Source organism: Esox lucius, chromosome 14 (assembly GCF_011004845.1).
Source record: "Esox lucius isolate fEsoLuc1 chromosome 14, fEsoLuc1.pri, whole genome shotgun sequence".
Classification (NCBI taxonomy): Eukaryota; Metazoa; Chordata; class Actinopteri; order Esociformes; family Esocidae; genus Esox; species Esox lucius.
Genome location: NC_047582.1, coordinates 30,988,469 through 31,001,898, shown reverse-complemented (window position 1 = coordinate 31,001,898; position 13,430 = coordinate 30,988,469). Strand labels below are relative to the sequence as shown.

Sequence of the window (13,430 nt, the reverse complement as noted above, 5' to 3'; positions counted from 1 at the left end):
CTAAAAAAGATGATTATACACTGGCTGTGTGCATATTGTTTATTTTAGCTCTGTCTTCATAGGAGAACCAAGAGTGCCATTTTTGTTATTGCCTGTTTGGCTGATATAAGGTTTATTGTAGTCCAGAAATGTTATGTGGGTTGAACTAGAATTATTTTACACCATTGAAAGTCTTTTGTCCTCAGAGACCGTATATTTTGTCTTATATAAGCTTAGACAGGAGGCTTTTGAAATGCTGGTTTGTTTTGATATAAATCGTCAGACAAAAGGCAGTCTTGAAATCATGGTCTTATGTTAATTCTAACGGTGGAGGGTAGCAAACCACATTTTATTAACATAACCATCATCATAAATTAGATACTTGGGCAAATCAGATGGATGGGCAGATTTAAGTGTTAATTTCAAGCATCTGTCTTTCATTAGTTCACACACTCCTTGCCTATGGCGCTGAAGGGGAAGTTGTTCATCGAGTCGCGTGCAGCGGGGAGGCAGGATGTTACAACTTTCCCTTTTTGATGTTTCAATGCACTGGACTCCGGACTGTCTTCTTTCAGTACTCGCTATGTGGATGCAAGGGTTTGTGGGAAATGCCTCCAATTTTGACTAGTTGATGAGCCGAGATCCAACAAAGCTAAATTATTTTCTTCGCTGCACATTCGGAACGTGGACTAAGACTTTTCCTAAACGCGGCACTAAATCTGAAGGAGTAGTACTCTAAAAACGTGGACTGGAATGCACGTGGATAACTTTGTTAGTTCTCAAGTAAAGTTTTAAGAGTTAATGGAAACCAGTGTCCATATTACTGCAGCGCAGGTTAAGGTTTTTTTGTTCTTGGTGAAACGCTGACACGGTGGTGAATAGAACTCCCAACGTGCTATGAAGACAGACGTTAGTGTAATTTTCGGACGCGAAACGCGAAAGCAACAATTCACTAAATGTGACGAATAACAAAGGACGACCAGGAATGTTTCAAAGGTAAGTTTGTCCTTGCTTCAGTTATTAGGTTGTTGGAGTAGTCTACATAAAAAAAAAAACACTTTGGGAGGGTGGGGCGTAGGAGTATCCGATCGGTGTAAGATGCTCATTTTCAACAGGTTTCTTCTCCGTAATGTTTCTTCACGAAGCAACTATTTTACGTTTGGTTATATTCGTTTTTAAACAGTTGCACCGCTACGCAAAATATTCAATTTGTCTTTTAGCGCTGTAAATGAGAAATATCCGTCGTTTAATGTATTTCAAGAAAGCCAATTAAACCGTTGTCCTTGGAATGGCACAACACTTTACGAATTGTTTGTTATAGGTGGCACGTGATTCCCAATCTAGCGGCCTTTTTTTTATAAACAGCGCGTGCATTTCGAGGCTTCCTTGGTTCTATTAACCTGCAACAAATGTTTGTTTGCATATAATTAAGCAAATGAGTTGCTTTTGTTTGCATAGTTCCCTTTTATTTTACATTTGAATGTACTAAAATACTTTTCAATGTACTGTCTCGTTGCAGTAACTCCCAACAGATTTGGAAGTATCGAATCTCTGCAAGCCTTCTTCCTAGTCATTTTAAGCAATGTTTTGGAATCCCTTTTCATGCATGGCATACTGTACCTCAGTTGACTTGCTTTGCTGTGAACGTCTCCCCTCACACCAGGAGGGTCCCTAGAACACATGCCTGTTGGGAGGTTCTTTAAATATGCTCTCTGGTCACATGATCATCCGTCTGAAATATTTTTTTCCAGCTGAGTCCAACCCAAAAAATTGTGACAACTGAATCCAGCCTATTAAGAGTAGGCAGTGAACCCTCTCCCCAAACGACCTGAGTGCACACCTGACTCGTTTTGATTGGGATTAGTGGTGAGAAGGCTGGCAATTTAAGTGGGGTGATCAGGTGATCAGAGTTGTTTTAGAAATGGCTTTAGTTGATAAAAAGAATTCAGACATACAGAGATGTGAGCTGTTCTCCTGATTGAATAGTTGCTGTATAGACATTTCTAATTTTATTTGAACTCAATGGAAAATGCAATTTTCTTTCAAATGCTTGTTTATTTATATCAATAATTATATTGTATTCCTGTAGTATTATGTTAAGTCCATTCTAGTGATTAGAATTTATTATTAATAAACAATCTTGGTGATTATTAACAGCACTTAATTGGGCTGGCTACATAAAGATTCTCACTGTACAAATGTGGAAAGGGGGATCATTTAGAAAATAGTTTAGAAAAGTAATATTCTAAGTAATTATTCTAAATTCATAAATGTGACTCATCAGGCCCGTGATCTGCCAGTATAATAGTCCTAGATTTGCTAAGGACACCGCAGATAGTTTGTTGCTTAGATTACTCATTGAGTCAGTGAGACAATGTACACTTTAAAGTAACATCACTGTCTAGTCCATGTCTACAGGTACAGCTAAAGAGTGATGAGTGGATTCCCTTGGAAGATTATTCTATTTCTGCATTTAGGCTTTTCCAGAGGCTAAGGGTTGTATCCATGTACTCTGTGCTGCATCGTGCTTACAAGAACTCCTTAACCTGATATATTGGAAATTTACAACACAGGGTTAAAACAGTTTCTTCGTCTGGTGTTATACGGTTTAGTACAACCATGCGTTCTACATAGCGTTATCTGGCAAGTGTGTCACCTTGGTCCATGTAACGAACCAATTGAATGTAATGTACTAAGCCTGTGTTTATTTAGCCAGAGTTGTAGGGCTATTTTCCTGAGTGATTTTGTGGTATAAAGCTAATTTCTTTCATAGCTGGCATGTAAAAGCTATTAGCATGAAATGATTAAAACCAAATGAAGACATGCACATTATTTAAATTACCTTGAGTGGTGCCACTGGTCTATAGCACAAGTCTCATTGCGTCTTAAGCATTAGCCTCAGGTGGGCAGCAGGTGGTGTATCTCTGTTTCCTCCAAAAACATTTGATGTACTTCACATTGGATTAAGTGCCAGACCTTCAATTCAAAACACACTCAACTTTCGAATGAGACACGTCAAAAATGTTTCTGTTTGTATTACTTTAGTTTTTTGTTTAGGTTGGTGCGTACTGCATCCACTGTGTGGATTAAAGGGCAAACGGGATCTGAAAATTAAATGAAGTTGTGTTTTTGTTTCATTTCGCAAAGCCTCCATCTTGTACTGGTCTCACTTCCAGTAGATTTTGTGTAGTCACGGTTGTCCTTGATTGATTATTAATACCATTTGTTTGAGCCTTGCTTCTTGCTAAACAAACCTTGAATGTGGGAATATAAATATTATGTTATGTTAAAATCTAGCTATTGAGATCAGTAGCTGGCATTCTGCTGTAAAATATAACTACTCCTTTTAGATATGGATAACTACAAGTGATAAAACAGCAGTTGATGGGAGTCTTGCTTTTTGAAAACCGTTCCTTTGGGGATTAACTATTGAGATGTTACCAGCAATCAACTGTAAAATACCAACTCTTTTTTGACATGGTTCCTTTGTTATTCTTGCATCAAATGGTTGTGACCTTCATAGAAGGACCAGATTTAGGGTCCACGTTCTTATTTCCACTGGTAAAGGTATTCATTTTCATGATTTTGCATAGTAAACACAAAGGTATAACCCACGTATCAGGTACAAATCATCAGTGCTTGCTAGGTGGACCATTAATGAGTTTTCAAAACCGATGCCGATTATTGGGAGAGGGAAAAAGCTGATGAATATTCCTGATTTTATCATTATTTTTTAAAATAATAATTACAGCACTTCTGAATGAACAATAAACACTTTTAATGTACCTTATTGTCATAGATAAATAACAATCCTGTGATGTTGGGGAAAGACGACAATATATACCCGCTACTAGTGTGATCAAGCTATCGATGAGACAAAGGGCCACAATACAGTGTGAGAAACTACAGTGCTTTTTTGATCTTCCATTCAGGAATAGATGTGAATCTAACCTTCTAACTGAATGAAAATTGTTCAAAGAATAACATTTTTATGAAGAAATTATTTTATTGAAAAACATGTCATCCTTCGAAAATCTTCAAACTCTGAAGTATGTGTATTCCTATTTTAAAATGTTCCTTTTTAAAGTTAATCTGAGTCTTTGGGAAGTCTTAATTGGTCATCCGTAACCTCTTGTTTTCTGGGTTATAAAAGAGTTGACACACAGGCTAAACTCCTTTAGTTGTCCGTCATGAGAAGGAGCTCTGTATTTTGCTTCCATGCACGGTGAGATGCATTTTTCAAGTGGTAAAAATATCACAGATGATAGGGGGATAGTACCGTATTTTAGCGCATATTGCGTGCACCCTTGCAAAACGCTCACCCTTGCATAATCACTTTCTTTTCAGTTTTGTGTAAAAAAAACTGTTCATATACAGTCATGGCCAAAAGTGTTGGCACCCCTGAAATTATTCCAGAAAATCAAGTATTTCTCACAGAAAAGTATTGCATTAACACATGTTTTGCTATACACGTGTATTCCCTTTGTGTGTATTGGAACAAAACAAAAAAAGAAGGAAAAAAAGCTAATTGGAAATGATTGCACACAAAACCCCAAAAATGGGCTGGACAAAATTCTTGGCACACTTTCAAAATTGCGGATAAATAAGATTTTCATGCATGTGATGCTCCTTTAAACTCACCTGGGGCAAGTAACAGGTGTGGGCAATATAAAAATCACACCTGAAAGCAGATAAAAAGAAGAGAAGTTGGCTTAGTCTGTGCATTGTGTGTCTGTGTGTGCCACACTAAGCATGGACAACAGAAAGAGGAGAAGAGAACTGTCTGAGGACTTGAGAACCAAAATTGTGGAAAAACATCAACAATCTCAAGGTTACAAATCCATCTCCAGAGATCTAGTTGTTCCTTCGTCCACAGTGCGCAGCATTATCAAGATGTTTGCAACCCATGGCACTGTAGCTAATCTCCCTGGACGTGGACGGAAGAGAAAAATAGAGGGAAGGTTGCAACGCAGGATAGTCCGGATGGTGGATTAGCAGCCCCAAACAAGTTCCAAAGAAATTCAAGCTGTCCTGCAGGCTCAGGGTGCATCAGTGTCAGCACAAACTATCTGTCGACATTTGAATGAAATGAAACGCTATGGCAGGAGACCCAGGAGGACCCCACTGCTGACACAGAGACCTAAAAAAGCAAGACTACTGTTGCCAAAATGTACTTGAGTGAGCCAAAATCCTTCTGGGAAAACGTCTTGTGGACAGATGAGACCATGATAGAGCTTTTTGGTAAAGCACATCATTCTACTGGATACCGAAAACAGAATGAGGCCTACAAAGAAAGGAACACAGTACCTACAGTCAAATATGGTGGAGGTTCAAAGATGTTTTGGGGTTATTTTGCTGCCTCTGGCACGGGGTGCCTTGACTGTGTGCAAGGCATCATGAAATCTGAGGATTACCAAAGGATTTTGGGTCGCAATGTAGGGCCCAGTGTCAAAAAGCTGGGTTTGCGTACGAGATTGTGGGTCTTCCAGCAGGACAATGACCCCAAACATACTTCAAAAAGCTCACAGAAATGGATGGCAACAAAGCGCTGGAGAGTTCTGAAGTGGCCAGCAATGAGTCCAGATCTAAATCCCATTTAACACCTGTGGAGAGATCTTAAAATTGCTGTTGGGAAAAGGCGCCCTTCCAATATGAGAGACCTGGAGCAGTTTGCAAAGGAAGAGTGGTCCAAAATTCCGTGTGAGTGGTGTAAGGAAGCTTATTGATGGTTATAGGAAGCGATTGATTTCAGTAATTTTTTCCAAATGGTGTGCAACCAAATATTAAGTTAAGGGTGCCAAGACTTTCGTCCAGCCCATTTTTGGAGTTTTGTGTGCAATTATGTCCAATTTTCTGTTTGGTTCCAATACACACAAGGGGAATAAATATGTGTATAGCAAAACATGTGTTAATGCAATACATTTCTGTGAGAAATAATTTCAGGGGAGCCAACACTTTTGGCCATGACTGTATTGCACACTTTCACAACACGTACGTGATGCCAAGTGATCAAAATAATGCGTTTTCAACATGCCTTCACTCTCGCTAGCCATTGATCAATTCTTATGATTATTCCTAGGAACTTAGTAGATACTTGTAAGCCTATTACTGGCTAATAAGTTGTTAAAACAGCCAACTAACAGATGCTATGGTGGAGGTTAACTTAATAAGAAACATTAGTCAGTTTAACACTATCCTCAGTGGAGTTTAGTGACTGCTGCAACGTGTAAAGCCGGGGCGTAGTGGTTAAAGACAGTGCCTCATGTGGAATACCTAAGTTCAAATCTATTGAGAGCAGCGACATTTATTCATTATTTCTGGTAGATTCCACGATTCTCATCTTTTCAATTGTTGAAAAAGTTAGTTATCGTTGCCTTTATTGATAGTTATTGTATAAATGTCATGTGACATGAAATGAAATAGCTTTGGCAGACTCGCTAGCAATTGCTAAATTTTTATGACTATTCCAGTAAGTTGAGAGCAGCGACATTTATTCATTATTTCTGGTAGATTCCACGATTCTCATCTTTTCAATTGTTGAAAAAGTTAGTTATCGTTGCCTTTATTGATAGTTATTGTATAAATGTCATGTGACATGAAATGAAATAGTATATGAAACCTGAGTTAAACTATCAGTGTCATTCATGAATGGCCAATTAACTATTAACGACCAGTGGCAAAAGAGGATTTGTTCAGGGTAGAGACAAGAGGCTATACTGACACTTGTCAAATGTACTGCTCTGTGGTGTAGCGGTTAATGACACAGCCTATCATGTGGGCGACCCACGTTCGAATCTCGAGATGGCAACACTTTCTGTTGCGGGCTGGCTGAACTAGGCTTGCCTGGTTATTTGGTCTTTGATCAACCTGATGAACAATAGACTTTATTACGCAGCCTTGTTTATTCCTGTTTACATAGGTTGCCAATAATTCTTGAATGTGCTGAATTCTGTCCATTATCCAATAGTCTCTCATGCTTGTTTTTCGTTTTACAGCTGTCTGTGTTTGTTATACAGGTGTTGTTAAGGACCCTATAGACCATTTTGAATCCTTTTGAATTTTGTTAGTGTTTTTCAACAAGCGGTGACTGTGGTTAGGTTAGATTGAAGCAAATGTTGTTACATACAGGGTTTTGCAATAACTGAATGTGTTCCAGATTCACATCCATATAAGGGTATAACGTCCATAATTAATCTGAAGTACACAACAATGGAATTACTATCCTTTAAAAAAAATATTACAAACCAACTTTTCTCCTGGGACCTGCATTTTTTGCAAAATGACTTCAGAGAGGCGCCATTATAGTGTGCATCTTCTGACTGGAACCCTAAATAGGGAATAGTGTTGTATTTGGGACACAGGCATTTGAGCCCCCGGGGCTTTCCAAGTATAACTCCGGTGTGGGTGGAGCGCCTGTCCCTCAGATCCAGCACACATTGCACTCAGAAGAAATCTCAGAACAAGAACAACACTTCACCGGCCGAGCTCCGCACTTTATTCTACCGGATCGCCACGCTCTGTTACCGTGGCTACTCTATAAATCTTTGCATCCTGGTGGTAATATTTACCGTACCAATCTGAGGGACACGCTGATTTAATGCTGCTTAATAAAAGACAAACGTCGTTAGACTATTTCTTCAGCACATTTGTCTGAGTATTGAACTGCTTTCTTTTTACCAGGTATGACATTATGATGCACATTTAATTTGGAGCATTTTAACTTCAGCTATTAATTGCTGTTTATCATACAATCTGAATTCTCAGATTTCTGGATTTCTATACATTTATTTTTAATGCTGTAATAGCTGAATTTGGAAATGAACACTTCATGATTATGTGCATCACAGTAGCATCCAGCAAAAGAAAAAACAAAAACTGGTTATGTATGGCAATAATTACTACCAAAATGCTATTCTGGCATCCCCAAAAGAGCACCACTATTTGCTCTGGGGCCAGTTAATCATCAGACGAGGACTTGCTCAGCATTGAGCGGTCAAAAAACGTATGAATGTAATGAAATTAACCTGAACGTTTCCCAAAGAAGTGGAGAATAGGTTGTGAGGTCTGCGCATGGAACGTCTCTGCTCTAACAGTAAACGCATGTTGGTCCCAATAATAACATTGAATGCATTAACGGAAATCGTCATAAACATACATTGTGGGTTATGGGTCAAGGGGCATTTTTTTGGTTAATGCACAGCTAGTGATATGATGGGGCCTTTATATAGACTAACATTCAGTGGAAACAATTCTCATGTGGTGAATTGATTAAATTAAGAATTAACATTTAAGCCTACTCCATCCTTTATCTTCCTTGGCGTAAAGGCCAAACTTTCAGGCCCTAAAGCAGTAACCATTTAGGAAAATCAATTGCATTTGTGAAACATGCAATTTCAGTTTTCTCCGTTTGATAGAATTGCCTGGTATGCCAAGGGAGACACCCTTGCGTGCCAGCCTTGGCACAAATGCCTTTCATTGCTGGTGTCTGATGTAGAGAAATGGGATGCAAATCTTAAACATTTTCAAACAGTGGCCTGCTGTAGTCTAATTTTCTTACACATGTCCAGAGTCACGTTCAGTATGCAAATCTTGTGGAAGGTTGGCCTACATATCGGAATGGCTGAACAAGCCTCTGGATTCTTGTAAATTCCCACTTGTTATACAGTCCTCCTTGTTTACCCTCCCCTTTTTCTAGTGGTATATTGATGCATAGAAAATATCCACCATCTATTCGTTTGAGGTGTAGAATGTTGTACTGCTATATGCTTGGGAAGTCAACAGATGGCAGTGCTGCATAGGTTTAGGCTTTTCCATCTTACCAAGGGCAGTGCTGTGGGGCGCTACGTGATTTTGTTTAGCCCATGTTTGTTTGCAATGACACTGTAGCTTGAATGTAGTTAGTCTGATTTTCTCCAGTACTATCTCTCAGATTTTTACCCAAAAATGTGGGGTGTTCTTTTGTTCTGAATGAAGGATCCTAGTTTTCAGAGGGAAAGTATGGTCCAGTGTGATTGGCGTTGGTCAAATAGAAACTGTCCTCAAATGATAGCAGGATTCAGGGAGTGGAGCAATTCAGTTTGCTAGCAATCAACCAACTTTTAGCAGGCCATTTGCACCAAAGTCAGAAACTCAAGTTCAATGTTCAGCTCAGCAGTTTGTCAAATTAACGGCACCATTTAGCGGTTGTCCTCGTGCAACATCCACTCGCTTGCCATCCGTTGCCCACCCGGCACATGGAGGGAAATGGACTGAGCGGCAATCGTGCACCCTGGATGGCTTAATTGCCACTGACACTGATGCTTGTCAGGGCCGCGGCTGTGGGAGTGCTCCTTAATGGCTTGTTCTAGCTGGTCGTTATGTGTCATACCCCCCCCCCCCCCCCCATCTGAACATAATGAGTGGCACCGTCACCATGTTCTTTGGATACAGCAGCGCAACATGCTCCTATAGAGCCCTTGCCGCGGAGTGGGTTCAGACACTGCACACTGAGTTACATCATCTATAACTGGCTGTTGTGGGTCTGCTTTGTTGAGGGGCTAAAACGGCAGGAGACTGGGAAAATTCAGAAAATGCATTCCTCATATCAAGGATTTATAGTGGAGAAGGAGAACTTAGCGGAGAAGGAGCACTGACCCCTACTAGCAGCATAAGAGACGGAGGGGTCCGGCGACACTGTGGCCCTATCTGGGGGAGGCCCCGGACAGGGGCCAACAGGCAGGAAATCATTCCACCCACATTGCCAAGCATCAACCAAAGGGACACCCACCAACTGCAACCACCCTGAATGAGGGCTGAGTATTGCCAGCAGAGTACATCCCGATTGCATAAGTGCGCAGCAGATAGATCACAACAAGCCAGTGACTCTGCCTCCGAGAGGCATTGGAGGGAGAGCATCCCAGTGGCAATGAGAGCCCACCTGGCAAGACAGCATGGGTGGACAGTATCAAGCCTTTCTGGTCACTTTCATGCCCCTGGGCCAGGCTACACCTAATCATAGACCATGCTGTAGAGATGAGTCTTTAATAGACACTTGAAAGTTTGCACTGAGTTTGCATTTCTAACCTTAATTGGCAAATCATTGCACAGTAGTGGAGCTTTATGAGAGAAGGCCCTGCCTCCGGTTGTTTGTTTAGAAATTCTAGGTACAATTACAAGGCATGCATCTTGCGATCTAAGGTTATGTGTAGGTACGTATGGCTGGATTGTTTCAGCTAAGTAAGTAGGAGCAAGTCCATGTATTGATTTATAGGTTAACAATAAAACCTTAAAATCAGCCCTAACCCTAACAGTCAGCCAGTGTAAAGAGGCTAGTACAGGAGTAATGTGTCAACATTTTTTGGTTCTGGTTAGAATTCAAGCAGCCGTGTGCAGCACTAATTGAAGTTTATTGATTTATTTGTGAGGGTTACCAGAAAGTACAGCATTGCAGTAATCTAGTTTAGAAGTAACATGGATTAGTTTTTCTGCATCAGTTTTTGAAAAAGTGTTTCTGGTTTTGAAAATGAAAATAAGCAATTCTTAAAACATATTTTATATGTTCATCAAAGGAAAGGTCAGGGTCAAGGGGAACGCCAAGGTTTCTTAAATATTTTTTGGGTACGACCATGCAGCCGTCAAGGTTCACAGTGAGATCTGCTAACAAAGCTCTTTGTTTCTTGGGTCCTAAAACAAGCATTTCTGTTTTTGAGTTTAAAAGCAAGAAGTTCTCTGTCGTCCACTTCCTAATAGCTGAAGCGCATTCTTCCAAAGTAGCAAATTATGGGTCTAGTCCATGCCTGTTACAGTGGGGAGAACAAGTATTTAATACACTGCAGATTTTGCAGATTTTCCTACTTACAAAGCATGTAGAGGTCTGTAATTTTTATCATAGGTACACTTCAACTGTGAGAGATGGAATCTAAAACATAAATCCCGAAATTCACATTGTATGTTTTTTTATATTATTAATCATTCTATTGCATGACATAAGTATTTGATCACCTACCAACCAGTAAGAATTCCGGCTCTCACAGACCTGTGAGTTTATCTTTAAGAAGCTTTCCTGTTCTCCACTCATTACCTGTACTAACTGCACCGGTTTGAACTCGTTACCTATATAAAAGACATTTGTACACACACTCAGTCAAACAGACTCAAACCTCTTCACAATGGCCAAGACCAGAGAGCTGTGTAAGGACATCAGGGATTAAATTGTAGACCTGCACAAGGCTGGGATGGGCTACAGGACAATAGGCAAGCAGCTTGGTGAGAAGGCAACAACTGTTGGCACAATTATTAGAAAATGGAAGATGTTCAAGATGACGGTCAATCTCCCATGATCTGGGGCTCCATGCAAGATCTCACCTCGTGGGGCATCAATGATCATGAGGAAGGTGAGGGATCAACCCAGAACTACACAGCAGGACTTTGTCAATGACCTGAAGAGAGCTGGGACCACAGTCTCAAAGAAAACCATTAGTAACACACTACGCCGTCATGGATTAAAATCCTGCAGTGCACGCAAGGTCCCCCTGCTCAAGCCAGCGCATGTCCAGGCCCGCCTGAAGTTGCCAATTACCATCTGGATGATCCAGAGGATGGAATGGGAGAAGGTCATGTGGTCTGATGAGACAAAAATATAGCTTTTTGGTCTGAACTCCACTCACTGTGTTTGGAGCAAGAAGAAGGATGAGTACAACCCCAAGAACACCATCCCAGCCGTGAAGCATGGAGGTGGAAACATCATTCTTTGGGGATGCTTTTCTGCAAAGGGGACAGGACGACTGCACCGTATTGAGGGGAGGATGGATGGGGCCATGTATTGCGAGATATTGGCCAACAACAACCTCCTCTCAGTAAGAGCATTGAAGATGGGTCGTGGCTGGGTCTTCCAGCTTGACAACGACCCGAAAAACACATAGCCAGGGCAACTAAGGAGTGGCTCCGTAAGAAGCATCTCAAGGTCCTGGAGTGGCCTAGCCAGTGTCCAGACATGAACCCCATAGAAAATCTTAGGAGGGAGCTGAAAGTCTGTATTGCCCAGAGACAGCCCCGAAACCTGAAGGGTCTAGAGTTGGTCAAAATCCCTGCTGCAGTGTGTGCAAACCTGGTCAAGAACTACAGGAAACGTATGATCTCTGTATTTGCAAACAAAGGTTTCTGTACCAAATACTAAGTTCTGCTTTTTTGATGTATCAAATATGTATGTCATGCAATAAAATTTAAATGAATTACTTAAAAATCATACAATGTGATTTCCTGGATTTTTATGTTCGATATAGGCCGATAATTGTTTAATATGTCGGGATCCAGATTGGATTTTTAAGATGCTTAATTTCTTCTGTTTTTAGTCAGTTTGGTACACATCCGGAGGAAAGGGAGAAATTTATGTTCAACATTGGCAGATCTAGCACAGGATATAGGTCCTTAAGTAATTTTGTTGGAATCAGGTGTAGCTGACAATTTGTGGGTTTAGAACTAATTACAAATTTATTGAATGTGTCGAATGATACGGTATAAAAAAAATGAGTGTCCCCATTGACACCTGGTCAGGGAGGTTCAGGACATTCTCAGGACAACTGAGATTTTGGGGACTATAACTATTTAAGGAGGAGTCAGTTATTTGTTTTCTAATGTTGATCCTTTTTTCATCAAAGTAGTTCATTTATTCATTTTCATAGCTAAAGTGAAGACCCACTTCACTTGTTGAGCTTTGCTTTTTTGTTAACTTTGCAACTGTATCGAAGATACATTTTGGATTGTTTTTTTTCACCTCAATCAGGTTTGAAAAATAAGCTGATCAAGCAAATGTGATTTTCGGTATTGTAGTGTGCTGTCTATCCAGGCTAGTCTGAATATTTCCAACTTGGTGGAGCGCCACTTTTGCTCCAATTTTCTGGAGGCTTGCTCTAGAATTGTCTGTGTACCAGGGAGCAAGTTTCTTTAGTTTTTTTTTTAGTTTAGTTTTTTTTGTGGTGCAACCGTATACAAGTATTTCGCAGTGTTGAGTTTAGATCCTCGATTTGATCGTTTGCGGATTTATTTACTCTGTCGTTGATGAGCGAGCTAGTAAGAATATCAAGGAATCTATTTGTAGTCAGAATTTATAGTACGGCTTTTGAAACCCATTCTTTGCGGAGCAAGTGGATTTCTTATTTTAACAGTAAATGTAATAAGACAGTGATCCGATAATTCTGGGGGGATATTATTAGATCTACAATATCTATTTCTCATGACAGGACTGAATCTAAGGTGTGATTGTGACAGTGTGTTGGACCTGAGACATGTTGGATAAAACCCAGTGAGTCAGTTATGGCTTCAAAGCCTTTTCCATATGTATATTGAAATAGACAAAAATTAGAATACTATCTGCCATGACTGCAAGGTTAGACAACAATTCTGGAAACTCATTGAGGAACATTATGTATGGCCCGGGGGCTTGTAAATAGTAGCTATGTAAAACAATTTATCGG

The 13,430-nt window shown here is 40.2% G+C and overlaps 1 protein-coding gene across 3 annotated transcripts in view; it reads left to right on the top strand.

The window, feature by feature from the left end:
* psd3l (pleckstrin and Sec7 domain containing 3, like) overlaps positions 1–13,430 on the top strand; it is a 107,585-nt gene that overhangs the window by 34,054 nt on the left and 60,101 nt on the right. The window contains exon 1 of one of the 3 annotated variants that reach the window (XM_010889591.5): positions 422–975. The exons of the other annotated variants lie outside the window; for them this stretch is intronic. Within the exon in view, the coding sequence (XP_010887893.1) occupies positions 965–975 (11 nt within the window). The 5' untranslated portion in view covers positions 422–964. Of the gene's footprint in view, positions 1–421; positions 976–13,430 lie in introns of those variants that run through there. 3 annotated transcript variants of the gene reach the window in all.